The sequence below is a fragment of the Podarcis muralis genome, chromosome Z (assembly GCF_964188315.1).
Source record: "Podarcis muralis chromosome Z, rPodMur119.hap1.1, whole genome shotgun sequence".
Classification (NCBI taxonomy): Eukaryota; Metazoa; Chordata; class Lepidosauria; order Squamata; family Lacertidae; genus Podarcis; species Podarcis muralis.
Window position 1 is genome coordinate 50,281,764 of NC_135673.1, and position 27,541 is coordinate 50,309,304.

The 27,541-nt window shown below is 46.3% G+C and overlaps 3 protein-coding genes across 13 annotated transcripts in view; 1 reads left to right on the plus strand and 2 right to left on the minus strand.

Annotated features, from left to right (window-relative positions):
• The first annotated feature begins 94 nt into the window (after nt 1-94).
• On the plus strand, nt 95-7,084 carry LOC114588902 (Krueppel-like factor 5). The gene is made up of 4 exons (XM_028714677.2): nt 95-1,393; nt 2,571-3,117; nt 5,474-5,533; nt 6,389-7,084. The coding sequence occupies exons 1-4, from the start codon at nt 1,286-1,288 to the stop codon at nt 6,565-6,567; spliced, it is 894 nt and encodes a 297-aa protein (XP_028570510.2). The 5' UTR covers nt 95-1,285; the 3' UTR covers nt 6,568-7,084.
• Nucleotides 7,085-9,071: 1,987 nt separating this feature from the next.
• On the minus strand, nt 9,072-21,126 carry KLF8 (KLF transcription factor 8). 11 transcript variants are annotated; one of them, XM_077922491.1, is made up of 6 exons: nt 18,193-19,955; nt 15,425-15,741; nt 11,511-11,992; nt 11,040-11,142; nt 10,401-10,540; nt 9,072-10,177 (listed from the first exon to the last, which is right to left on the minus strand). In XM_077922491.1, exons 3-6 carry the CDS (start codon nt 11,968-11,970, stop codon nt 9,996-9,998), a joined length of 885 nt encoding a protein of 294 aa, XP_077778617.1. In that variant the 5' UTR covers nt 11,971-11,992; nt 15,425-15,741; nt 18,193-19,955; the 3' UTR covers nt 9,072-9,995. The 11 variants fall into 11 exon arrangements, with proteins under 11 accessions (XP_077778617.1, XP_028570969.2, XP_028570971.2 ...); XM_028715136.2 differs by lacking the exons at nt 15,425-15,741; nt 18,193-19,955 and adding an exon at nt 20,538-21,126; XM_028715138.2 differs by lacking the exon at nt 15,425-15,741.
• A 131-nt stretch (nt 21,127-21,257) lies between these two features.
• LOC114589047 (ras-related GTP-binding protein A) overlaps nt 21,258-27,541 on the minus strand; it is a 30,267-nt gene continuing 23,983 nt past the window's right edge. Inside the window, exons 6-10 of the mRNA XM_028715024.2 lie at nt 26,199-26,294; nt 24,718-24,840; nt 23,410-23,501; nt 21,682-21,797; nt 21,258-21,510 (exon numbers count right to left, since the gene is read on the minus strand). Of these exons, the coding sequence (XP_028570857.1) occupies nt 21,413-21,510; nt 21,682-21,797; nt 23,410-23,501; nt 24,718-24,840; nt 26,199-26,294 (525 nt within the window). The 3' untranslated portion in view covers nt 21,258-21,412. The remainder of the gene's footprint in view (nt 21,511-21,681; nt 21,798-23,409; nt 23,502-24,717; nt 24,841-26,198; nt 26,295-27,541) is intronic.

The window sequence follows — 27,541 nt, forward strand, 5'->3', positions numbered from 1 at the left end:
TCACCAAGGAGGCCAGTGGTGGGTGGAAAAATAGGCGCAATCCAGCACAAAACACGTACACTGTATTAATTGTTTCCATGCTGTGGCAGCCACTGAGCAAGATGACGTCAGTTTTTTTAGATACTCTCAATGTTTCAGGAAGAAAAAAACCGTTACACACAAACGTATTTTCATAGAACCAGTGCTTTTTATTTTATTTTATTTTTTAATGTTTAGGAGTACTCTCATTTCCCAACTCATCTCGAAATACAGTCCATTTTCGGAGGATGCCAGCAAGGTTGAACCTCTCTGCAAAAAAGAGGCTTTTATGATTCCAAAAAGGAAATCTTCCTCCACTTGTCCATATTAAGAGTATGCCAGTAAGGTTGAACCTTTCTGTAAAAAAAGGAAAAGGAAACTTTCCTCTGCTTGTCCGTATTAAGAGGATGTCAGCACGGTTGAACCTTTCTGTAAAAAAGGGATTTAAATCTTACAGGGTTTTTATTCTGTTTTTCATCTGTCAGGAGCTGCCCAGAGTGGCTGGGGAAGCCCAGCCTGATGGTCGGGCTATAGATAATATACTTGAATATTATTATTATTATTATTATTATTATTATTATTATTATTATTATTATTATATTTCAGTAGTGGAATGGTCCAAATAGCCTGGGAACCACCGAGAATCGAGGACATTCAACCTGGAAAGACTGCACCAAACCTGCCCTTCTTTCTTTCTATTTCTCCAACAAAAAATAAAAAATCCTTCTATCTTGTGTTCCTTTAAAGAAGAGGGTTTCTGGCCCTCTCATTGGCCGGAGTTGAGTGAGATCCCTCCTGATTGGCTGACAGAGGGAAAGAACTGCCCACTTTCAGACAGGTAAATTTTTCTTGCCGCAGATTGGGATATTCTTAAAGCTGCAGATTAGATGCTTCCGGGTGCCTGATTCTCTGCATCGTTAAAAAAACCTGGTTTTTCTTCTCGGATTTGAGTTTTTTTGCAGCTGCAATGTGGGAATTTTTCGTGCAACAAGATTTGGGATTCTTGAGACTGCAGAGCAACTGGATTCCTCAAGATTAGGAAGAGGGCCTTATTTTTGCATTGTCCAAAAAAACTTGCTTTTCTTCTTTGATTTGAGTTTCACAACTCTGCAAATTTTCATGCAACAGATTTGGCATTCTTGCTCCAAATTATCAACGGGCGAGTCAGCTTTCCGAGGGGCCAAATTGTCCCAAAAATCTCATTTTTTTCCTCGGATTTGAGTTTTTTCCGCAACTCTGCCAAGTAGAAGAAGACAGGGTGGGTAGGATGAGCTGCTGCCCAGTTTCGAAACCCGTCAACATGGAAGACACAGATGTCTTCGAAGACATCCAACCGACGGTACAGATCTCGGAAAGTCAACAGGCTCTGGCCCAGGTAAGTGAGCTGCAGGAAAACCCCATATTCTGGGTTTTTTATTTATTTTTCATTTTTTCATTTATATATTTACTTACTTACTTACTTAATTTTTATACCACCCTACACCCAAAGGTCTTGGGGCCATTCACGTAAAATATCAAATACGTAAAATTGAAATAAAAACAATAATTCAGTAAACACCCCCTGCCTAATTGGCGCATATTGGCCTGAATACGGTACGTATTGGCCTGAATATAAGGCACCCTTTAGTGTTTCACGGTTGGGATTTTGGGGAAAATATGAGGCTTATATTTGGGACAATACGGTACATACTTACTTGGCTCAATGTCATTTTTTATTGTCTCCCTAGTAAATTATTGACCAAGGTCAATATTTGCTCCTCAGATCGTTCAATCTTGGTCTTGACCCCGGGTTCAAGATGCTTGTTCTTTTTCCTTCGAGAACACTCTGAGGATAAGAGGGCAAAAGCAGGGTGGATTTGATTTGAATTGAATCGATTTAAATCCCTAGTCCGGGAGACGATATAAAATCCTTTTTCAACCTTGCTGTGGCATCCACTTAATATGGAGAATCAGAGGAAGGTTTCCTTTTTGGAATAATAAAATTCTTTTTCTACAGAAAGGTTCAACCTTGCTGGCATCCTCTTATATGGACAAGCAGAGGAAGATTTCCTTTGTGGAATCATAAATTTTCAGAGTCATTTCTACACTTCATTTTTTAAAAGTTGTTTAACCACATCAGTTAACAAACATGGATGCATATGGTACTATATTATTCTTTTACTTAAATAAATGGTTATTAAAGAAATGGTTATTTTTCTCCTTCCAATCAAGTATGGCAGAAAAGTTGTCCAGATATCGGCAGTTAACTTATTAAACCTCACCGTCATTTCATAATCTTCGCTCTATGTATTTCTAAGAGTGGAACCAAATCAGTAATTTTTGACAGAAGTGTAAAAACGACTCTGAAAATTTATGATTCCAAAAAGGAAACCTTCCTATGGTTGCCAATATTGAGGATGGCAGCAAGGTTGAGCCTTTCTGTAAAAAATGATTTCATTATTCCAATTAGGAAACATTCCTCTGCTTGTCCATATAAGAAGGTGCCAACAAGGTTGAACCTTTCTGTAAAAAGGGGGATTTTATTATTCCACTAACTGCCCTTTCTCCTCCAGGCCCCCTTCGAAATGGACCAGTACCTCTCAGGACATTTGCCCGACACCCCCCTGGACGTCGGGCAGAAGTACCGCCGGGAAAGCGCCTCCGTGGTCGACGAATACTTCTCCACAGAGAAGCCACCTTCTGCCCACCTTCGCACGGGCCTCTACCGGCCCCCCAAGCCCCTCGCCCCCTTCGCCCGGGTCAAATCGGAACCCGGCACCTTCTTGGCCAGGCCAGGCCCAGCCGGGGCATGGCAGACCCTCCCCGACTTTGGCAGCGCCTTCCACGTCTTCTCCAACCCGGGTTGGATCTTGGGGTGCCTGTCCCTGGGCACCGGCCTGCCGCCGTCACCACCAAACTCGCAGCCTGGCAGCCCGGAGTTTGCCGAGGGCATCTCTCAAAGGCAGGACCAGGCTGCCTCGTCGGTGAAAGGACCCCTCCAGGGCCAAATGCCAACGCTGCATGGTGGATTGCAGACCCTCGCCGTGCCGATCCCCAAGTACAGCCAGAGGAACAACCCGGAGCTGGAGAAGAGAAGGGTCCATCATTGTGACTACTCCGGTAGGACCAATCCTTTTTTACTGAAAGGTTCAGCCTTGCTGGCATCCCCTGAATATTAACAAGGAGAAGGTTTCCTTTTTGGGATAATAAAATCCCTTTTTAGACAAAGGTACAGCCTTGCTGGCATCCTCTGAATATTGACAAGGAGAGGAAGGTTTCCTTTTTGGGATAATAAATTCCTTTTTTTACAGAAAGGTCCAACCTTGCTGGCATCCTCTTAAAATTGACAAGTGGCCTGAATATAAGCTGCACTTTCACTTTTCGCGGACGGAATTTGGGAAAAAAGTGAGGCTTATATTCAGGCTGATACGGATTATTGTTATTGTTATTATTATTACTACTATTATCATTATTACTGCCACTGCTATTACTACTACTACTACAACAACAATAATAATTTATTATTTATACCCCGCCCATCTGGCTGAGTTTGCCCAGCCACTCTGGGTGGCCCCCAATCAAGTGTTAAAAACAATACAGCATTATATTAAAAACTTCCCTAAACAGGGCTGCCTTCAGATGTCTTCTAAAGATAGGATAGCTGCTTATTTCCTTCACATCTGAAGGGAGGGTGTTCCACAGGGCGGGCGCCACTACCGAGAAGGCCCTCTGTCTGGTTCCCTGTAACCTCATTTCTTGCAATGAGGGAACCGCCAGAAGGCCCTCGGAGCTGGACCTCCGTGTCCAGGCTGAACGATGGGGGTGGAGACGCTCCTTCAGGTATACTGGGCCGAGGCCATTTAGGGCTTGAAACGTCAGCACCAACACTTTGAATTGTGCTCGGAAACATCCTGGGAGCCAATGCAGATCTCTCAAGACCAGTGTTATGTGGTCCTGGTGGCCGCTCCAAGTCCCCAGTCTAGCTGCCGCATTCTGGATTAATTGCAGTTTCCAGATCACCTTCAAAGGTAGCTCCACATAGAGCGCATTGCAGTAGTCCAAGCGGGAGATAACCAGAGCATGCACCACTCTGGTGAGACAGTCTGGAGGCAGATAGGGTCTCAGCCTGCGTACCAGGTGGAGCTGGTAGACAGCCACCCTGGACACAGAATTGACCGTCTCCTGTGAGTCCAAAATGACTCCCAGGCTACGCACCTGGTCCTTCAGGGGCACAGTTACCCCATTCAGGACCAGGGAGACCCCCACACTCACCCGTCTCCTGTCCCCCAAAAACAGTACTTCTGTCTTGTCAGGATTCAACCTCAATCTGTTAGCCACCATCCATCCTCCAACCGCCTCCAGGCACTCACACAGGACCTTCACCGCCTTCACTGGTTCTGATTTAAAAGAGAGGTAGAGCTGGGTGTCATCTGCATACTGATGAACACCCAGCCCAAACCCCCTGATGATCTCTCCCAGTGGTTTCATATAGATGTTAAAAAGCATGGGGGAGAGGACCGAACCCTGAGGCACCCCACAAGTGAGGGCCCAGGGGTCTGAACACTCATCCCCCACCACCACTTTCTGAACACTGCCCAGGAGGAAGGAGCGAAACCACTGTATAACAGTGCCCTCAGCTCCCAGCCCCTCTAGACGGTCCAGAAGGATGTTATGGTCGATGGTATCAAACACCACTTAGAGATCCAGCAGAACTAGGAAACAGCTCTCACCTTTGTCCTAGCCCGCTCGAGATCTTCGACCAGCGCGACCAACGCAGTTTCAGTCCCATGATGAGGCCTGAATCCCGACTGGAAGGGATCCAAATGGTCCACATCCTCCAGGCTGCTTGGAGTTGTTCAGCAACCACCCGCTCAATCACCCTGCCCAAGAATGGAAGATTTGAGACTGGGCGATATTTGGCCATATTGGCCGGGTCTAAAGATGTTTTTTTAAGAAGCGGTTTGATGACCGCCTCTTTCAGCGGGTCTGGGAAGGCTCCCTCACAGAGAGAAGCTTTCACCACCCGGCAAAGCCCATTGCCCAGCCCTTCCCGGCTAGCTTTTATAAGCCAGGATGGGCAAGGATCAAGGAGACAGGTGGTCGGTTTCACTCGTCCAAGCAGCCTGGTCACATCCTTGGAGGTAGCAGATTGGAATTGATCCCACGCAACTTGACTAGACAGGACTCTAGCACTCTCCCGCCATGGCCCTGCTCCCACGATGGAGACTCCTCCTTCTGAATCTGAGCGACTTTATCTGCAAAAAAACTTTGCAAAAGCATTGCAGGAGATCTTGGGGTCCCTACCAGGCCCCGGTGGTGTAGGTGGTTCCAATAAGATTGCAAACCACGTGAAAGAGTCTCCTGCTGCTGTTTTCTGCAGATGCAATAGAGGTGGTGAAAAAGGCCCTCTACTACTACTACTACTACTACTACTACTACTATTTCACCCCACCAATTCATTCCGATCTCTTCACAGGTTGCACAAAGGTTTACACCAAAAGTTCTCACCTGAAAGCACATCAGAGGACTCACACAGGTATGTGGTTGGCTGCGGCTAAACCTGAGGGCAGCTTGTAAGGGAGATGATTGGGGTGGAATTAGAAATGTCCCCCGCCCCCTGGTGGATTTGATTTAAATGCAGTCGATTTAAATCACAATTTAAATCCCTGGTCAGTAAGAATCAATTTAAATCCTTTTTTTATAGAAAGGTTCAGCCTTGCTGGTATCCTAATATGGACAACTGGAGAAAGGTTTTCGTTTTGGAATGATTAAATTACCTTTTTTTAGTTCAACCTTGTTGGAATCCTCTTAATATTGACAAACGGAGGGAGGTTTCATTTTTGGAATAATAAATTTTCAGAGTAGTTTTTTACAGTTATTTCCTGGGTAGATTTGATTTAAATCAAATTGATTTAAATTTCGATTTAAATCACAATTTAAACCCCTAGTCAGTAAGACTTGAATTAAGTCCTTTTCCTTACAGTAACACTGTAAAAACTACTCTGAAAATTTATTATTCCAAAAAAGAAACCTTCCTCCACTTGTCCGTATTAAGTGGCTGAACCTTTCTGTAAAAAAAGGATTTTATTATTCCAAAAATTAAACCTCCCTCTGCTTGTCCACATTAAGAAGATACCAACAAGGATGAACCTCTCAGTAAAAAAAAGGATTTCAGTCAAGTCTTACGGACTAGGGATTTCAATCGCCATCCATCCTCCAACCACCTCCAGGCATACCCAGCACCTTCGCTGGTTCTGATTTCTGGGTGCCATTCAAACACGCAGACCCAACCCCTGGGCATCTGCTACGAAAATGAGCCCTGGGAGGAGAAAGGCTGGGCAGATGTTTCTAACGCCACCCCTTTTCCTTCTTTCTTCTGCCCCCTTTCCAGGCGAGAAGCCATATCGGTGTGCTTGGGACGGGTGTGAGTGGTGCTTCGCCCGATCTGACGAGCTAACACGCCACTACCGGAAACACACGGGTGCCAAACCCTTTGGGTGCCTCGCCTGTGGGCGATGTTTTTCCCGATCGGACCACTTGGCGCTGCACATGAAAAGGCACCAGAACTAAAGATGGAGGCCCCCAGCCAAACAGCCGCATTGTGCATATTAGGAGGATGTCAGCAAGGCTGAACCTTTTTGTAAAAAATGGGATTTTATTATTCCAAAAAAGAAACCTTCCTCCGCTTGTCCATATTAAGAGGATGCCAGCAACTCTGAACCTTTCTGTAAAAAGGGGGATTTTATTATCCTCAAAAGGAAACCTTCTTTGGTGCTCAAACGCCCTGTAAGAGTGCCCCACCTACTTGGTTTCCCCTCCGACCCATTTTTGATTTTGTTTTATACATTTTGAATGTTTTGCTTAAATACCATCTGTCATTGTGTTAGATTTTGTGTTAAATGCCATCTGTTAAACATCTTTATCCCATTTTCCTTTATCGCCTCGCAAGCCGCAAATCTCCAGCTCTCCATCCATAATTTCCCCCATGATGATAATCGTATCAGTTTACTACCAATATCCATAGCCTATTGGATCATTACCTCTTTTACATCCCATTGCAATAAAATTCCATATATTTTAGAAATCACCTTTGTCTTGCAATAATTCTTGCAATAATTCTTTATCTAATATTGAAATTTCACTTGGAAAACCTGTTTTGTTTTTTTATCTGCTTTGAACACTTCATTTTGTTGGTACTGAATCCAACCTGTGGCTCATTGGTTTTTGTGACTGTGTGGATCCCAGTTCAGCTATTGATTGATTCGACAGTATCCCAAGAAACTGTCTATGGAAGAAACTAGAGAGATGGGGCATAGATAGAAGACTGTTATGGCTTATAACCCAATTACACCACGGGTCGTCGGCTAGAGTGAGACTCACACCTGCGGGAAACCTATCCAACGAGGTCCCAATAAATAGAGGTGTGCGCCAAGGCTGCATTTTGGCCCCACTCCTCTTCAACCTGTTTATTAGTGATATGAAGCTCTTTCTGAATGAGTCTCAAGCCAACATTCATGCCCCCCGCCTAGCCGATTTTCGCTGCCCTTTGCTCCTATACGCCGATGATGCAGCGATCCTTTCCTACTCTAGAGTCGGTTTATGCAGAGCTCTAAAGATTTTTGCGGCTTATTGCAAACTCAACCATCTGACAATTAATCATGGGAAATCTAAAGTCCTGGTCTTTACCAGGTCTCGGAAAACTTACAGCTGGAAGTTAGATGGAGTCCAATTAGAACAGGTTTTCAAATTTAAATACCTGGGAGTCTTTTTTCACTACAACCTAAGCTGGAAGCCACAGATACAGTATTTACTAAACAAAGGGAAAACAATACTTTATGCTCTACTCCAATTTTTTGCGGCTGACGGAGCCTCCCACATCCCCTCTGCATTGAAGGTATACCACGCAAAAGTGGTTTCCACCCTCTGCTATGCTGCCCCGCTCTGGGCCCCTGGGTCCAATTTAACATCGCTGGAGACATTGCAGAATCAGTTTCTCCGTCGCCTCCTGAAACTCCCCATGTGTGTGAGCAACGCAGCCATACGTCTGGAGTTAAGGATTGCAACATTGGAGACTGTCATCTGGAAGCGAGTCTTTGGCTATTGGCTGTCCAGCTGGCATAGGCTTCCCGACCATTACCTTTTTCAGTGCCTCTGGCGGGACGAATTTGTTAATCCGTGGGTAGGAAAAATCCATGCCAAACTTCTGAGCATCGGAATTTCCCTAGCGGACTCCCTAAAGATGAACTTACGCTCAGCTAAAAGCCTCATTGAGCAAAGATTAGCAGACATTGAAAATCAACACAACCTTGCCAGAGGTGGGGGTGTCTGCTCCCCCAGGTATCACGGAATAACCCCACCACTTGACCTTCCATCATACATGTCATCTCTTTCATCAGTACCACACCGACTTGCATTTATTCGTGCAAGGTTCAATGTCCTTCCATCGAACCTGCTGAGCCACAGATTTTCCAAGGGTTTGGTGTCTCCGCTATGCGTGTGTGACGGGAAAACTGTTGAATCTCTTCCACATATAATGTTCAACTGTCCCCTACATAGCATAGCCAGGACTAAATTCCTGGGTCCTGCTTTACTGCGCTTGGTTGGCAGGCCTGTTGAGTCACACGCCGCACTGCTTTTGCAGGATACAGATCCTTCTGTTACTCTGCAGGTGGCGAGATTCCTGAATGCGGTTATCTCACACGCAAAAACCACCAAAAAACAACAACAACATCAAAATCTAATCGGACAGTTATGATGAGAGTGCATGTCGGATCTCGTCTTCAGTTTTCCTTTTTCTGTGAACCGTCCCTTGGAGCTCTCCGGGCCCCATCCTGTTATTTGGCTCTGCCCAATGACCCACCCTTGCATCGCAGTGTTCACCTTCTGTTGTCAGATATTTCGGTTTTTAAGCCTTTGTGCTTTTTTATGTTTGTACATATTTTATGGGCTAATAGCCGTAAATAAATAAATGAATGAATGATTGATTGATTGTGTGATTGCAGAAACGGATCAAACCCGCCCCCATCCAAACAATGACTATCACTAGTGCAGGTCAGGAAAAAAATAAATTCCAATTTTTATCATCTACAAGATCTTATTTATTTTATCATACAGTCTATTGATTATTGGTTTCATTTCGAGGATCAAATTCTCAATAAAGAGCAAAATTCACATTCAAATGGCTGTTTTTAAAAGTCCGGAATGGATCAATCAGGTCAGTGCAGGTGAGGGAAAAAAATAATTTTAGTTTCTATCATCTACAAGATCCTATTTATTTCATAGTACAGTCCATTGATTATTGGTTTCGTTTTGGGGATCAATGGTCCTGTTAGAGAGCAAAATTCATGTTAAATTGCTGTCTTAATCCGTTTTGCATTCCTTTCTATGGGAAAGCATGACTCGCACTTGGAACGCTTTGGACTGAAGTTTGAGACTCAAAGTAACCCTGTCCTGTCTTATTTACTTCATTGAACGGTCCATTGACGATTGCTTTTGTTTCGGCGATCAATGCTCTCGCTCGAGAGGAAAATCCACAAACAGCTCTCAATCAATCCCTTTCTATGGGAATGCGCCACTCGCACTTGGAACCCGGGGAGATGTTCATGTCCATATCCCACCCAAAATCTCATATATTGATCCGTACAAGGAAGACCCTCCTCTGTTGCCCCCAGACCCCCCCCATCCACCAAAGGGGAAACTACCCCCATCGGTCGAACCAGGTTCCAGGTTCAAGTCTGGCTCGACCCCTTCTACCAAAGGGGAATGGCACCAGTGGATTGAGGTTATTCCTCTTATCCCCAAAAGGAAACCTTCCTCCGATTGTCCCTATTCAGAGAATGTCAGCAAGGCTGAACCTTTCGGTAAAGGTCCGAGAGACTCCACCCATCTTGGCTTGGGTATCAAACTCGCTGTCATGGTTCTTCGCTCTGCCAAAGTTTCTCCTTTGACCCCTGGATATTTGGGGGGGGGATCCGAGGGTGACCGCCGGCCCTCCAATTTCACATCATGATGTGTCTCCGGCGATGGAGAGCCAGGTGGTCCGAGCGCGAGAAGCTCCGGTCGCAGTCCGAGCAGCGGAAGGGCTTGATGCCTGTGTGTTTCCGGAAATGCCGGGTCAATTCATCAGAACGGGCAAATTTCCAGGTACAGCCCTCCCAGGTACACTTATATGGCTTCTCTCCTGCAGGGGGCAACAGAGGGTTATTGACAGAGGGTAACACGAAATAAATAGGATGCCAGCAAGGCTGTCCCTTCCTTTTAACAAAGGGATTTTATTATTCCAAAAAGAAACCCTTCCTCCCATTGTCAGTATTAGGAGGATGCCAGCAAGGAATTTATTATGATAAAAAAAAGTATTCCTCTGATTGTCAATATTAAGAGGATGCCAGGAAGGTTGACCCTACCTGTGTGTATCCTTCTGTGCGCTTTTAAGTGTGAGCTCTTTGTGTAAACTTTGCTACATCCCTCAAAGTCGCACTGGTGAATGCGCCTCTTCTTGAGGTCCGGGGAGTCAGTCTGCTGCATCTGGCTCACGGAGGAAGGCCTGGCAAGAGATCGGCAGAGAGGAGGAGGGGGGTAACAAACTAAGTACTACTACTAGTAGTAGTTTATTATTTCTACCCTGCCCACCTGGCCACTCATTGTTAGAAATAAAATAACAATTAAAAAAACAGTAAAAAACAGACACATGACAAACTCCAGAACCTGATAGTAAGACTCAACGTCCTATTATTATTATTATTATTAGATCCATACCCCTCCCATCTGGCCATTCATTGTTAAATATAAAATAACAATGAAAAAAACAGTCAAAATCAAGGACGAGAAACAGCAGAACCTGACAGTAAGATTCAACTTACAACAACTCTATCCCTAATCCCTAATCCCTATCCCTAACCCTTATTGCTAACCCTAATCCTAATAATAATAATAATAATAATAATAACAATAACAATAATAATAACAGTATAAATTAAATCAATTTAAATCCTTTCTTTACAGAAAGGTTCGTCCTTGCTGGCATCCTCTGGCAGGAAACTCACTCTCTCTGGAGCTCGGGGAAGGAGGCCGGGCGGCTCTCCGAAGCGCTGTCGTCGCTCTCGCTGCCAATGCCAATTGGGCAAATGGAACCGGGGTCCACTTTCACTGCAGGAAAAAACAAAGGCGCATTCAGAAAAAGGACAAAACTTTCCGGGGGATATTTGTAGTTTCCTGGAGTTTAGTGATCTGACATGGTCATTTCTCCCTGCCTTTGTTTACTTCCCCTTTGGGGAATAATGAAATCCTTTTTTTACAGAAAGGTTCAGCATCTTCTTAATATGGACAATCGGAAGCAGCTTTCCTTTTTGGAACAATGAAATCCTTCGTTTACTGAAAGGTTCAGCGTTGATGGCATCCTCTCAATATGTAGAATCGGAGGAAGCTGATAAAATCCTTCTTTTATAGAAAGGTTCAGCCTTGCTGGCATGCTCTTAATATTGTCATGATCTATGACCACCCTGCAGCGCCCTCACCGGACCCGGCGTCCTTCCCGTCGCCCCCGATAAGGGGCACCGTCACGGCGGCTGCCGCCACCCCGTCGGCCGGCACGGCAGCATAGACGACCGGCAGCGACTGGACCACCAGCGGGATGGTCTGGAGTTTGCCCATCTTGCCGGGCAGCTGGAACGAGGGGATCGTGTGGATCACGTGCAGGATCTGCTGCCCGCCGCTGCCCTGGCTTGAGGCCAGGATGGAGCCCGGAGACAGGACAGCTGGGATGGCCGAGGACGCGGAGCCCAGTGGCGCCGGTGACACGGGCGGTGCACCGGTCCGGAAGCAGGAGAGAGGGATCTGGGGCACTGGTGGCACCTTGGTTTTGTGGACCGACAGATCCACCGGCTCGGCCAGCAGCTCCTCGGGGGGCTCAGTCTTAATGTCACCCAGCAACGCGGCCGGCAGCTCGCCGTCACCCAGCAGTGGCGAGGAACTCATGGTGGGCAGAGGTGCTGGGAGCCTGGGGAAGGGAAGAGAAGGGCCAGTCAGGTCTGGGTTCCTGAACACCTTGGGAAGGTTTCCTTATTGAAATCATAAACCCCCTTTTGTCATAACAGAAAGGTTCAGCCTTGCTGGCATCCTCTGATTGACAATCGGAGGAAGGTTTCCTTTCTGCAATAATACAGAAAGGTTCAACCTAGCTGGAATCCACTTACTTTTAGACAAGCTGAGGAAAGTTTCCTTTTTGGAATAGTAAAATCCCTTTTTTACAGAAAGGTTCAGCCTTGCTGGCCTCCTCTGAATATGGCGAAGTGGAGGGAGGTTTCCTTTTTGGAATCATCAAATGCTTTTTTATACAGAAAGGTTCAACCTTGCTGGCATTCCCTTAATATGGACAGCTGGAGGAAGGTTTCGATTTTGGAATAATAAAATCCCTTTTTTTACAAAAAGCAGAGGAAAGTTTCCTTTTCGGAATCATAAAATTCTTAATGAAATTCTTCTTCTTCTTCATTATTATTATTATTATTATTAATTTTATCTTTATACCGCCTTATACCCAAAGGTCTCAGGGCGGTTCACATAAAATATTGCATACATGAAATCAAAATACAAACAACAACCCTATAGTAGTAGTAGTATGATGATGATGTCCTAAGGCCCAGACTGTGAGCACTCATGATGCTCCCTGCCCAAATAAAACTGAAGATGCTTTTTTTAACAGAAAGCTGGGGGTTGCAAGTGCTGCCAAAAGCTTTACACAAAGGGGCCCCCTGGCTGCAGCCGGACCCCCAAGGCCTTTCCAAGAGTTGGCAAAGGGCAGCCCCCGAGGACTGACTCGGGTGTGGGGCACCCCTCCAAAATGCACCCACCCACCTCCACCCACAGTCAAAAGGAAAGCCCAGCCAGGGCACCCTGCGTTTACAGAAAGGTTCAACCTTGCTGGCATCCTTTTTAAAATATTGACAAGCAGAAGGTGGTTTCCTTTTTGGAATGATAGGATCTGTGTTGTTGTTTTTTGTTTTTGTTTTTACAGCCTTGCTGGCCTCCTCTTAATACGGACAACCGGAGGAATGTTTCCTTTTTGGAGTCATAAGTTTTCAGAAATGCATAGACTATTAGACCAAAAATTATAAAATTATGGGGAGGTTTAATAAATTAACTGTTTCTGCTTGGATAACTTTTCTGCTGTGCTTGATTGGAAGGAGAAAAGGAATCATTTCCTTCATAACTATTTAAACAATTTATTTAACTAAAACAATAACTAAAACAACATTATGGTATATGTACCCATGTTTGTTAACTGATGTGCTTAAACTTATTTTAAAAGAAAAATTTAGGGCAGGCTTCCTCAACCTCAGCCCTCCAGATGTTTTGAGACTACAATTCCCAGCATCCCTGACCTGCTAGCTACAGATCATGGGAGTTGTAAGTCAAAAACATCTGGATGGCTGATTTTGAGGAAGCCTAACTGACTGAGTTTCAGCACACATGAAAAACTTTAAACAAATCCTTCTTTCCTGATGAATAGCCTTTGGACTAGCTTAAAGAGAAAATCTTGAGAAAGATTTTTCCTGCCAAAGCATTTTATTTTAAAAATCCGATTTAAGGCAGCTCAGAGAGAGGAAGGGGGGGGGGGGGAGGGAGAGAGATGTGAAGGCAAGGCTTGCTGGAGCATTACAGGGAAGCCAGCCTGCAGGCTCTATTGCCATGGAAACCGGATGCACCTGAGGATGGAGCTGGTACCCAGGCCCGCATCTCTTTCTAGGGGAAAGTGCACCTCACTTTTGGAATTTGAGTGCGAATTTTGGGGGTCGGGCGGGACGGCAAAAGTCTCTCTGCACACGAGGCAGCGACGAGAGGACGGAGGGCCCAGAGCCGGGCTCTGGGGCAACGGAGAGTTCCCCTCTGGCCCCTCGCAGGGACCCTTCCATTGCCCGCCTGCCCACCAAGGGGGCCAAGAGGGACCCGGTCTCTCTGCTGGTCTGAGGCTGCTGGTGCTGATGCTGATGGGGCCAGGTACCAAGCTCTATCGGGTGCATCCCGTTGCCGTGGCAACAGAGCCTGTAGGCTGGCTTCCCTGTGATGCTCAAGCAAGCCCTGCCTTCACATCTCTCTCTCTCTCTGTGTGTGTCTTTCTCTCTACTTTTTTTCCTATTGCTCTCTATTCCTCTCTCAAATCTCCCTTCCTCTATCCCTCTCTTCTTTCTTTCCCTCCCTTGACTACTTCTTCTTCTTTTCTCTCTTTCTCTCCTCTCTTTCTCTCTACTTTTTTCTCTTTCTCTCAATTTCTCTCCAATCTCCCTTCATCTATCCTCTCTTCTCTGTTTCCCTCCCTCTTCCTCCCTGGACTTCTTCCTCTCTCGCCCCCCCCCCCTTTATTTGCCAGCAGAGAAGGGCGAGGCCCGGAGGAAATTCCTGCCATAGGTGCGGACACGGCTGCAGGCGGCTGGGTGTGCCCCCATCTCACCAGCTCTTTAGGCCGGCCAGAGCTTTCCTGGATAATAAGGATCATTTTATTATTTCTACTCTGCCCAGCTTCAGCTGCCTTGACAAGCCCTAAGCAAGGAGGCGAATCTGGCCCAGAGCCAAGTGCAAGGCGTGGCGCCCGCCCAGCCCCTTTGCAACCTCTCCATGACCTGGCGCTACCCAGGCCCTGCCCAGAGTGGAAGAATGTGGGCGTTCCTGCTGCCGCTCGCTCTCCACCCAGCACAGGCTGGGTGTGCCTCCCAGACTTTTAAAAAAAACCCTAAAACAGCAATTTAACATGAATTTCTCTATCTAACGAGACCTAAAAGGAAAGCAATAAGCAGTCTTTGGACCCCTGGGCTCTCACTTGTGGAATGTCTCTCCCCCCCCCCCATGCTTTTTAACTTCTAAATAAACCTGCAGGGAGAGATTATCAGGGGGTTTCTGCTGTGGGTTCACCAGTATGCGAATGATACCCAGCTCAGCCTCCCTTTTAAATCAGAACCAGTGAAGGAAGTCAAGGTCCTGTGTGAGTGCCTGGAGGCGGTTGGAGGACGGATGGCGGCTAACAGATCTGGACGAGACTGAAGTCCAGTTGTGGGGGGGCAGTGGGGGTACTCCCTGGTCCTGAATGGGGCAACTGTGCCCTTGAAGGACCAGGTGTGCAGCCTGGGGGTCATTTTGGACCTATGGAGGTGCAGGTCCATTCTGTGTCCAGGGCAGGTCTATCTGGGATGCAGGATGAGACCCTCCCTGCCCGCCAACTGTCTTGCCAGAGTGGTGCATACTCTGGTTATCTCCCACTTGGACTACTGCAATGCGCTCTATGTGGGGCTACCTTGGAAGGCGACCCAGAAACTACAATTAATCCAGAATGTGGCAACTGGGAGCGGCTGCCGAGACCACATAACACCGGTTTTGAAAGACCTACCGTACATTGGATCCCAGGACATTTTTGGGCACAATTCAAAGTGTTGGTGCTGACCTTGAAAGCCCTCAACAGCCTCGGTTCTGTAGACCTGAAGGAGCGTCTCCACTCCAGACACTGGGGTCCCTCTCCCGAGGGCCTTCTGGCAGTTCCCTCCCTGTGAGAGGTGAGGCTGCAGGGAACCAGGCAGAGGGCCTTCTCGGTGGTGACGCCCTCTCCCATCAGATGTCAAGGAAATCGACAACTGTCTGGCTTTTAGAAGACATTGGAAGGCACCCCTGTTTAGGGAAGTTTGTAAGGTTTGACGTTTTAGTCTGTTAATATTTTGTTGGCAGCCGCCAAAAAGAAGAACACTGGAACAGTGGGGGTGTGACCTGGAATGGACAAGAAAAGAGGGGTGATAACCCCGCTCTGGAAATCTTTGAAAAGAGCACAGGCCAGAAGGACATGAGCCACCAATTCAGTCCTGCCATCTCCACAGTTTTTCCCAGTGAGATTTTTTGGAATTGTCCCTCGAGGACAGCCGAAGGTGGTACATTCAATCTTGCGAGAGTAGAAGCGCGTCGCTATTTTGGAATTACAGTGGTACCTCGGGTTAAGTACTTAATTCGTTCCAGAGGTCCGTTCTTAACCTGAAACTGTTCTTAACCTGAAACACCACTTTAGCTAATGGGGCCTCCTGCTGCCCCTGCGCTGCCGCTGCGCTGCCGCACGATTCTGTTCTCCTGAAGCAAAGTTTTTAACCCAAGGTACTATTTCTGGGTTAGTGGAGTCTGTAACCTGAAGCGTATGTAACCTGAAGTGTATGTAACCCGAGGTACCACTGTATCAAAGTTGTGCAAATAGGGTGCCAAAGAGTCGAATAGGTGGAAAGTAGTGATACCATGGGGGAAATTTCCTGATTGTGGCCAAGTTGTTCTGACGCTCGAGACTGTTTAGCTTGTTTGCTTGACTAAAACCCAAAGTGATTAGCTGTTGTGGTGATAAACCACAAGAGTGAAGTTTTGGAAAGACAATTTCACTCCAGGCGCTCTGATGACAATCTTTTCGCACTAGGGATATTTGACGGGGGAATTTGAGTTCAGACGAAGCCAGCCGCGTGGTACCCTGGTTCTCAAACTTAATCCGTTCCGGAACCCTCTCTGCGCGCTCGGCTGCGCCCTCTGCCGCTCCCGTTTCCTGGAGTTGTGCCGCCTCCGCGCTTTCGCCTCCTCCGCCCACCACCCGGGGGCGCCCCCGCCTGTCAACCCGGAGCCGGTCTCACTCCATCGCCTCGCAGACACCGGAGGCGCAGTGGCCACCCATGGATCGTTCTCACGGAGCCTGCTCGAGCCCCGGACTTGCTGCCAGACAGTGGCTCGAGCGCACCCCCTCGGGAGACGCCAAGCAGAGGCTCTCCCGTGCGTAAAAGTCGCGGCTGCCGGTCCTCCAGCTCCTCCTCTTCCCTGCGCGCTGCCCGCCGCTCCCATTTCCTCGGGGGGCGCCGCCTCCGCGCTTCCACCTCCTCAACCCACTCACCGCCCGGGGGCGCCCCCACCTGTCGACGCGGAGCCAGCCTCGCTCCCTCGCCTCCTCCGGGAGCGCAGCGGCTACCCTGGCTCCACCCGCGGGATCGTTCTCACGGAGCTTGCTCCAGCCCCCCACTCCCCGACTCGCTGCCAGCCAGAACCAGGGGGACTAGGGAGCAGCAGTGCCGCGCCAGAAAGCCCCCCACCCCGCCACCCCAACTCGGGAGACGCCCAGCAGAGGCTCTCCCGTGCGTAATAACAGGCGCAGCGGCCCGGCCTCTCCAGCTCCTCCTCTTTCCTGCGCGCTCGACTGCGCCCTCTGCCGCTCCCGTTTCCTCGGGGGGGTGGCGCCTCCGCGCTTCCGCCTCCTCCGCTAACCGCCCTTGACCGAGGCTTCCTTGCCCGCTTAGCGCCTCCGCGCCGGGCGCACCTCTCTCCGCGGGTCCCCGTGCGCAAAGGCAGCCTGGCTGGACGCGCCGGTAGTGATGGTGGCGATCTTCTCTGCCAAGCCGGGCTCCCCCACCCATCTGCCCGTCCCTGACCCCACCCACCACCGCCTCCACCCACCGCCCCCGCCCCCACCTGTCAACCCGAGCCCGAGCCAGCCTCCCCCCCCCCCCGCCAATCCGCCGCCACCAGGGGCGCAGCGGCCGCCACCCTGGCTCCATCACCCGCGGAATCGGCTCACGGAGCTTGCTCGAGCCCCAGAACCGGGGGCGGCGGCGGGGCAGGGGGAAGCAGCAGAGCCGCGCCAGAAAACCCCCACCCCCGCCACACCCCCTCGGGAGACGCCCAGCCGAGGCTCTCCTCCGTTAGTAACAGACGCCTCCAGCTCCTCCTCTTCCCGGCGGGCTCGCTGCGTCCTCTGCCGCTCCCGTTTGCGGGAGGCTGGCGCCGCCTCCGCGCTTCCGCCTCCTCCGCCCACCGCCCTTGACCGCTTCCCTGCCCACCCACCCGCCACCTCCTCCACCCACCGCCCTGCTGGACCACCTCGCTGCCCGCTCCTCTCGCCGGCGGTCCCCGTGCGCAAAGCGAGCCTGTCTGGCTGCTTTTCTCCGACGAGCCGGGCTCACCCACCCATCTGCCTGTCCCTCACCCCACCCACCACCGCCTCCACCCACCGCCCTGCAGGACCACCTCCCAGCCCGCTCCTGCTGGGCGCACCTCTTGCCGGGGGTACCCAAGCCTGGCTGGACGCGCCGGGGGCGGCGGCGGCTCTCTTCTGCAGAGCCGCGCTCCCCCACCCATTTGCCCGTCCCTGACCCCACCCATCACCGCCTCCACCCACTGCCCCGGACCGCTTCCCCGCGCGCTCACCGCCTCCGCGCAGTGCGCTCCCCTCGCCGTGTGTGCAAAAGCGAGCCTGGCTGCTAGACGCGGCGCCGGTGGCGGCGGCTCCTCTCTCCCCCACCCAACTGCCTGACCCCACCCAGCGGCTCCACCCAGTCGCGACTCCACGGGCTGTCAATCAGCAGCGGCGGTGGGGGGAAGGGAGGAGGCAGGTGGCCAAATTGCGCGGCGGAGGGCGCAGCCGCCGCCGCCCTCCTTCCTTCTCCCCTCCTTCTCCTCCCTTTTACAATTACCCCCTCCCCGCACCAGCAGGAGCCGATCCGGGTTGGGCTGCTCCGCCCTTTCTGACTCTACCTTCCCGCGGACAGGAGGCTGGCAGCCTTTTCCAGAGGGAGTCCAGCCTTCCAAGTCCTTTTATTGGCTTTCCAAATTAGAATCAAACCTAATTATTTTAATCTAATACAATTTTCTAAAAATATTAATAACAACAACAACAAATTATTTCTACCTCTCCCATCCGGCTGGGTTTCCCCAGCCACTCTTGGCAGCTTCCAACAAAAGATTAAAAATACATTAGAATGTCTGTCATTCAAAACTTCCGTAAACAGGGCTGCCTTCAGATGTCTTCTAAATGTCTAATTTAGTTGTTTATTTCTTTGACATCTGATGGGAGGGCGTTCCACAAGGCGGGCGCCACCACCAAGAAGGCCCTCTTCCTGGTTGCCAACATACAGTGGTACCTGGATTCTCAAACGTAATCCGTTCCGAACCCAAAGCACACTTTCCCATGCAAAGGAATTCCAAACAGATTACTGTATTTTTCGCTCTATAACACGCACCTGACCATAACACGCACATCGTTTTTAGAGGAGGAAAACAAGGGAAAAAACATTCTGAATGAAACAGTGGATGTATCATTTTTGTGCTTCATGCTGTGGCCACAGACATGTGATCTGATGGTGAATTTGGGGTGACCCAATGCAAAAATCCTGAGAATTCCTGTGGATCCATGCTTTGTAACCACATTTTTGCACCATTGCAGCCCCAGGCAACAGTGGGTGCATGATTTTTTTGGTGCAGGCTGTAGCCATGGACATGCTATGTGATCTGATGGTGAATTTGGGGTGACCCAATGCAAAAATCCTGAGAATCCCTGTCGATCCATGCTTTGTAACCACGTTTTTGCACCATTGCAGCCCCAGGCAACAGTGGGTGCGTGATTTTTTTTGGTGCAGGCTGTAGCTATGGACATGCTATGTGCTCTGATGGTGAATTTGGGCTGACCCAATGCAAAGATCCTGAGGATCCATATGGACCCATGCTTTTTAACCACGTTTTGCACCATTGCAGCCCCAGGCAACAATGGGTGCGTGATTTTGGGGGGGCAGGCTGTAGCCATGGACATGCTATGTGACCTGATGGTGAATTTGGGGTGACCCAATGCAAAGATCCTGAGGATCCATGTGGATCCATGCTTTTTAACCACGTTTTGCACCATTGCAGCCCCAGGCAACAATGGGTGCGTGATTTTGGGGGGGCAGGCTGTAGCCATGGACATGCTATTTGATCTGATGGTGAATTTGGGGTGACCCAATGCAAAGATCCTGAGGATCCATGTTGATCTATGCTTTGTAACCACATTTTAAGTGGGGAGCGAAGGAAAAACAAAGAAGGGACATGAGAGGGGTGTGCAGAGAAGCAGCTGGCTAAGAATGCTGGAGAGGGATTTAACGGGTGGGAGGAAAGAAAGGCAAAAGTTCCCCCCCAAGCCAGCCAGCCATCTCTCTCTCTCTCTCCCCCCCCCTCTCTCTCCCTCTCCCTCTCCCTCCCCCCCTCTCCCTCTCCCTCACCCTCCCCCCCTCTCCCTCTCCCTCCCCCACTCTCTCTCCCTCTCCCCCAGCAGCACCGGAGCACAGAGAGGAATTAAAAGAACGACACTCTGCTTGCCTGGAGGGGAGGGGCTTTCCCTGCTCTTTGTTCCGTTTCAGCAATCACAGCAACGAAACAGAGAAGGGTGGGCAGTAAGACCCTGAGGCAGAATGCAGGAAAGCAGCCACTTCCTCTTTTCAGGTTTCCCTTCTCCGTGACTCGCCATTTGACTTTTGCTTGATTTTTTGGCTCCAGGGACCACACATTCGCTCTATAACACGCACAGACATTTCCCCTTCCTTTTTAGGAGAAAAAATCTGCGTGTTATAGAGGGAAAAATACGGTAAACTATTCCAGACTTTTAAAAACAGCAATCTGAACATGAATTTTACTTTCTAATGAGACCACTGATCCATAAAATGAAAGCAATCACTAATGTACTGTACGGTAAAATAAATAAGATATTGTAGATGATAAAAATGAAAATTATTTTTTTTCCTTACCTGCACTGATGATAAGTCATTGTTTGGATGCTTCTAGCCATTTCCACAGTCAATCCATCAGGAGCTGAACTGGGTTCCGCACAGCCACAAAAAGAGGAACCGAAAAAGCCACAAAAACACCAAATCAAGAGCAATAAGCAAAGTACCATTTGACTTCCGAAATGTTCAAAAACCGAGACGCGGCTTCAGATTGGCACAGACACCCCAGAAACAATCGCCGGCAGCCGCGTCAAACACTCAGCTTCCGGAAAACGTCCGAAAACTGGAACACTTCCTTCGGGCTTTTTGGCGTTTGGGAAACCGAAACCAGGCCGAAACCCCGGTGGAAATGGACCCTGAAAACCAGTTTCTGTGAGTTATGTGGCTATTCCCTGCTGTGTGGAAAATGCAGGCAGCCAACCTGCTTCCCACTCCAGCGCCCGATCCGGCTCCGGACTAAGCCCCCCGGACGTCTGCAGAGCCCCACCCCGGTTCACCTTTGAATATATTTTTCATCTTTTGTGGGAAACCGCCCAGAGTGGCTGGGAAAACCCAGCCAGATGAGTGGGGTATAAATAATTAATTATTATTATTATTATTATTATTATTATTATTATTATTATTATTATTCACTTGGGCTCTGCAGAACTCCATAAGGGAAAACAGCAGCGCTGTTTGCAAAGGTGATAGCGCCGCGAGAACAGTTTTCATCTGGCGAAGATTTTAAGCAACAACAGAAGAGACAGACAGTGGTGCATTTATTAGACATACAGGATGTGCATTTATTATCTCATAACATTCCAAATTTAATTGCCATTTCCAGAGTTGCAGACAGTTGCACCCTTTTCCAGGGTCGGCTGAGCCTCCCTGGGCAGAAGCAGTCGGCGCTGTGCCGCTCAGCGCATGAGGAGGCTGTGCTTGGGCCCGTCCACCCTCTCCAGCTTCTCAAAGTGCTTGCGAGCGTTGCGGATGTTGATCAGGGTGGCAGCAGAAGCTGGAAGTGAGCCGCGAGAGGAGGGATGAGCTTCCTGGCTTCCCCATACCTGCGCAACTCCCCACCATTGGATTCCCCCGGCACTGGAGCGCTTTCCCACCTTTCTGATACCCATGGAACTCCCTGCCACTGGATTTGCGGAGGATTTGAACCCGAGCCTTTCAAACTTACGTATGGAAGGGTCGGACATGACGACCATCACGTAGGTGTTGGAGGTGAAGATGTCGATGAAGGCGGCGAAATTCGAATTGCGTACCTCCATGCTCTGGAAAGAGGCGGCCAGTTTGCTGGTGGTGGAGGAGGACATTTATGAGCACAGCTCAAACATTCCAGGATTCAGATTTGCAGTTTTTGATTTTACAAATTGATATTTATATGGATTTTAATGTCATAAATTCAGTATTAATAGTAGATTATATTTACATCAAATTTATAAATTCAATATAAGTATTAAATCTGCATTAAATTTAAAAATATATTAAAATTTTATCGAATTGAAAAAGATTATAAAATAAACATATTAAAACTCTTAAATTTTATAAATTTTATTATAAAATATATATAAATATATATAAATGTTATGTTATATTAAATCTACATTAGATCTATCCATAGAGTAAATTAAATATAAATATATTAAATCTGTATTAAAATTAAAAATACATTCATACCTCGGGTTAAAGACGCTTCAGGTTGAGCGTTTTCAGGTTGCATCCCGTGGCATCCCGGAAGTAACAGAAAGGGTTACTTCCAGGTTTCGCCACTCACGCACGTACAGATGCTCAAAATGACGTCACGTGCGTGCGCAGAAGCTGCGAATCACGACCCACACACACACAGACGCGGGTTGCTTTCTGCTCAGGGCTCCAGAATGGATCCTGTTCGCAACCAGAGGTGCCACTGTATTGTAATTTAAATATAAATATTTGATTTATATAAAATTTTATAAATATAATCAAATAAATATATTAAATCCATATCAAATTTATAAATAGTATAAATTAAATCTAACTTTATTAGATTTCTATCATATTTATAAATTATACTATAAAATAAATAAAAATATATTAAACCTGCCTTACATTTATAAAGAGAATAAATTAAATATAAATATTATATTGAGTCTGTCTTAAATTTATAAATAGTGCAAATTAAATATATATCAAATTTATCAATATTATGAAATAAATATAAATATTAAATCAGTTTTAAATTTATAAATAGTGCAAATTAAGTATGAATATTATATCACATTTAAGCTACATTTGTAAATATAAATTGAATTATAAAACAAAAGATAAATATTATATTAAATCTGTACTAAATTTATAAATAGAATAAACCAAATACAAATACTACATTAAATCTGTATTAAACTTAGAAATATTATCAATTAATTGCCAATCTTGTGAACTGTATTTGGGAAACAGTTTAAATTGACATTTTAGACTTGTCAGTTAATCGACTTCCCTCCCTCCAGCCTCATGGTTACCGTATTTCCTTTCTAAGTAATAGCATTTGTAATTTTTCCTACTTATATTTCATCATTTCAATTGTCACATTTTAAAATAAATATAAGAAGGTATGAATCATAAAAAAATAATAAATTACATTTTAGACTTGTCAATTAATCGACAACATTATCACCTCATTTTATTTTATTTTATTTTATTTTAAAATTAAATAATCAACTAAATTAAAACTTGCATTTGAAGAATTTTAAATTTGAGGATTATAATTTTAGGATTGAAATTATAAATTATATTTGATGTTACCAATTAAGCTCATACATGATTATAATAATGAGACAGACCTAATTTCCATGTCACGGCTGCCAAGCTATTTTCCAGAATTCCACCCCCACCCCGAAACGGCCGTCTATAGTAACATGTTTCTCACCTGCAGCTCAGTTTGAATTGTTTGATGATATTGCTGATTTTCTCAAATCGGTGGATGTCTCGCTGCTCTTTGCACTGATAGTGGGAAATCACCTGTAGGGAGGGGAAAACCATAATAAATTTCTTTTATTTCTACAGAAAGCATTGCCCAATTCCTTTCCCAGAATGCTTTGCTGGAGAGGCAAACAAAATAAAATCTTTTTTTACAGAAAGGTTCAGACTTGCTGGCATCTTCTGAATATCAACGAGCAAAGGAAGGTTTTCTGTTCGGAATGATACATTTTTAGAGCAGGGTGAATTTGATTTGAATCAAATCAATTTAAATAACGGTTTAGATCGCTTGTCAGTTAAGGATTTCCTCCAACTGTCGATATTAAGAGGAGGCCAGCAAAGGATTTAAATCAAGTCTTACTTTATTGGAAGGAGAAAAACAGTCATTTCCTTAATAGAATTTAAACCATTTATTTAACTATTTGCTATTATTAATAATAATAACAAATAATGATAATAATGATAGTGATGATAATAATAATAATAATAATAATAATAATCCTATCCCAAATCCAGATCCCCAGCTTCTATCCCTATCTCTAAACCTTATCCCTAACCCTAATAATAATAAATAATAATAATAATAATAACAACCCTATCTCTAATCCCTATTCCTGTCCCTAACCCTAATAATAATAATAATTTATTCTTTATACCCTGCCCATCTGACTGGGTTTCCCCAGCCACTCTAGGCGGCGGTAGCAGCAGTGAAACGTGAGTGATCGTAGTTCATTAAAAGGTTGGTTTTATTCCAAAAAGATTACAGATTGCTGAGAGCTCCCCTCCCGGGAGTCAGTCTCCACTTTAAGATGATGACTCGACTGAGTGCGAAGTGTCGCATTTCCTTCGACAAAAGCAACGTGGGAGGAACCTTCTCTTAGCATATTGTGACATAGTTTGCCGCCTATCCTGTACTCCCCCTTTTCTACGCTCGGGAATACTCAAAGGCTGACCTGCCATCTCTGAAAGGCTATCTGCAGATTCCTCTAGCCTGGGAGATGACCCTTCTCCTACTTCCTGGGAATGAGTTTCCACAGCCACCTCTCTTATCTGCATTTGGCTCTCTGCCCAGGCTGGCAGCTGCTCAGGAAGACTATCTGTAGCCCTGACAGCGGCTCCCAACATTAACAACAACAACAACAACAACAACAACAACAACAACAACAACAACAACAACAACCCTATCCCTAATCCCTATTCCTAACCCTAATAACATCATCATCATCATCATCATCATCAACAACAACAATAATCTTACCAGGAAAGTTGCCCGCTCAAAAAGAAGGACCTCGTCGGCTTCAATGATCTGCGCAAAATTCCTCAGGTTGGTCTCCAGTTGCTGAACGTTGGGGATAAGCTGGTAGACTATACTCGACCACGCCTGCCCCGAGAAAAATCGAATGAAATCAAATTAATTTGTGTTATTAAATAAATTAACGAATGAAATCAAACAAATTTGTGCTATTAAATGAAACTCAGTTGAACAAAATTGAATGAATTGGTGTTATGAAATTAACCTAAACCGAATTCACTTGAATTAAGGTACCGTATTTTTTGCTCTATAAGACTCACTTTTTCCCTCCTAAAAAGTAAGGGGAAATGTGTGTGCGTCTTATGGAGCGAATGCAGGCTGCGCAGCTATCCCAGAAGCCAGAACAGCAAGAGGGATTGCTGCTTTCGCTGCACGGTGACCCTTATTGCTGTTCTGGCTTCTGAGATTCAGAATATTTTTTTTCTTGTTTTCCTCCTCCAAAAACTATGTGCGTCTTGTGGTCTGGTGCGTCTTATGGAGAGAAAAATACGGTAGTTTTTTTCCTTTGCAAAAACAAGTCGCACGTTGGCAAGTCATACGGAGTCCATTCCAGAAGTCCGCCCAGAAACTAAAGCACGGTTTCCAATTGGCAGCAGGGAGCTCCTGATAAAATCCCTTTTTACAGAAAGTTTCAACCTTGCTTGCATTTTCTTAATAGTGACAATCGCAGGAAGGAATAACAACAACAACAACAACAACAACATTGATGATGAATCCATTTTTTACAGAAAGGCTCAACCTTGCTAGCATCCCGTACCAAAGGCCCGAGTTTGAGGGGGTACGAGGTACAACTATATGGGCAATAAATAAATAAATAAATAAATAAAAGATTTCAGGCGCTCCTTGTAGAGCGTTTCATCCCAGATGGAGGTCTGGAAGCAGGTGCATTGAATTAATTTGAATGAAATTGAATTAACTTGAATGAAATCGAATGAATTTGTGCTATTAAACTGAATTAATTTGAATGAAATTGAATGAAAACAAATGAATTGGTGCTTTTAAATTGAATTAATTTGAATGAAATTGAATTAATTTGAAGGAAACCAAATCAACTTGAATCAAATCAAATGAAATCGAATGAACTGGTGCTATGAAATTAAGCTGAATTTCAAAGGAATTCACTTAAATGAAATTGAATGAATTTGTGCTATGAAATTGAATGAATTTGAATGAAACTGAATCAACTTGAATGAAATTGAATGAAATTGAATGAATTGGTGCTATGAAATTAAGTTGAATTTCAATGGAGTTTAAATCAAATGGAATGAATTTGTGCTATGAAATTTAAATGAATTTCAATGAAATTAACTTCAAGGAAATTGTGTTATTCAGTTGAACTGCAGAATTGAAAGGTCAGAGTTTGAGGGCATTGGGAACCAAGGTACAACATTATGAGCAAAATGTATATGTATATATTTCGGTCACACCTTGTAGAGAGTTTCATCCCAGATGGAGGTCCGAAAGCAGGCGCACTCCAGTGGGCGCGAGAGCCGCTTCAAATCCTCCTCCCTCTCCTTGAAAATCTGCAGGAGACAAAATCCATCTTGGCAGCGGGTTGGACTAGATGACCCTGGTGCCCCTTCCCCATTGAAATCCCTCGCCTATCAAACTTGATTTAAATCTATTTACAGAAAGGTTCAGCCTCAAGAGGGAGAATACTTTTCAAAATCATAAAATAATAATAATGTTATTCTTTATACACTGCCCATCTGGGTGGCTCCCAACAGAATGATGATAATCATGATCATGATCATATTTTGCCCCTTGCAGTCGACGTGGAGCACTCGTCCATCTGCTTCCTGGGCAACCTGGTCCTCAACCTCTAGGAATGTGACGGATAAGTACCTCGCCAACTTAAAAGGGACCCCTGGCGGTCACCAAGTCTGACCCACCACCAGGCAGGACTCTCTCCTCAAGTAGCCTGGACAGATGGCCGCCCAGCCTCTGCTTGAAATCTAAGCGATGGATGGAAATCGCAATTTAAACCCCTCGCCCGTCCAACTGGGTTTAAATCCCTTCTTTACAGTACAGCTCAGCCATGCTGGCATCCTCTTCATCTTGATTTTTCTCATTGAAATCCTGATTCAAATCCAGATTTAAATCAGTCAGACTCAGGCTTTGCTGGCCTGCTCTTAATTTGGACAATCAGAGGGAGGTTTCCTTTTTGGAATAATAAAATCCCTTTTTTACAGAAAGGTGTTTTTTTTTTAAAAAAATTATTAAGGATTTTCTTGTTTTACAGAAGTGTAGTGCCTCGTATTTTTTTTTCATGTAACATTTTTACAAATCCGTTTCATTTGTTGAGGTATTAGGGGGAGAAGAACAAAAAAGAAAAAAGAAAGGGGGGTGGAGAGAGGGAAGATGGATGGGGGTGGGGTCGGGTGGCGGTGTTTCTATTATGTTTAATGTATGTAGAGTTTGGTGTCAGCGTTGCTTGTGTTGTTCACTTGTGTTCCTTTGGTGGTGAGAGAGGTTGGGGTTGGCCTAGGGTGTGATTGTTTGCTTGTGATTGGCTGTGGTGATCTTTGTTTTCGTGTGTGAGTGAGGTGGGTGGGTGTTTTGGATCAGGTTAGCCATAATGATTTGTATGCTGTTGGTGGATTATTGTCATTGTCCTGTTGGGCTATGTATTTGATAAAGGGGAGCCATACCGGGGTGAAGGCGTCTTCTTCTGTTTGTCCCCGTGTCAGTTTCAGTTTATTAACTCAAGTCTGAAGTCTCTCAGCCCCACTCACCTCACAGAGTGTGTGTTGTGGGGGAGGAAGGGAAA

Coding starts and splice junctions, on each gene's coding strand:
- LOC114588902 (XM_028714677.2), top strand. CDS start 1,286: ATGAGCTGCTGCCCAGTTTCGAAACCCGTCAACATGGAAGACACAGAT. Junction 1,394..2,570: donor GTCAACAGGCTCTGGCCCAG/GTAAGTGAGCTG, acceptor TTTCTCCTCCAG/GCCCCCTTCGAAATGGACCA. Junction 3,118..5,473: donor CCATCATTGTGACTACTCCG/GTAGGACCAATC, acceptor ATCTCTTCACAG/GTTGCACAAAGGTTTACACC.
- KLF8 (XM_028715136.2), bottom strand. CDS start 20,686: ATGGTACTTTGCTTATTGCTCTTGATTTGGTGTTTTTGTGGCTTTTTC. Junction 11,993..20,537: donor ATGACTTATCATCAGTGCAG/GTAAGGAAAAAA, acceptor TCCCTTCCCCAG/GCTCCCAGCACCTCTGCCCA. Junction 10,178..10,400: donor GCACAGAAGGATACACACAG/GTAGGGTCAACC, acceptor TGCCCCCTGCAG/GAGAGAAGCCATATAAGTGT.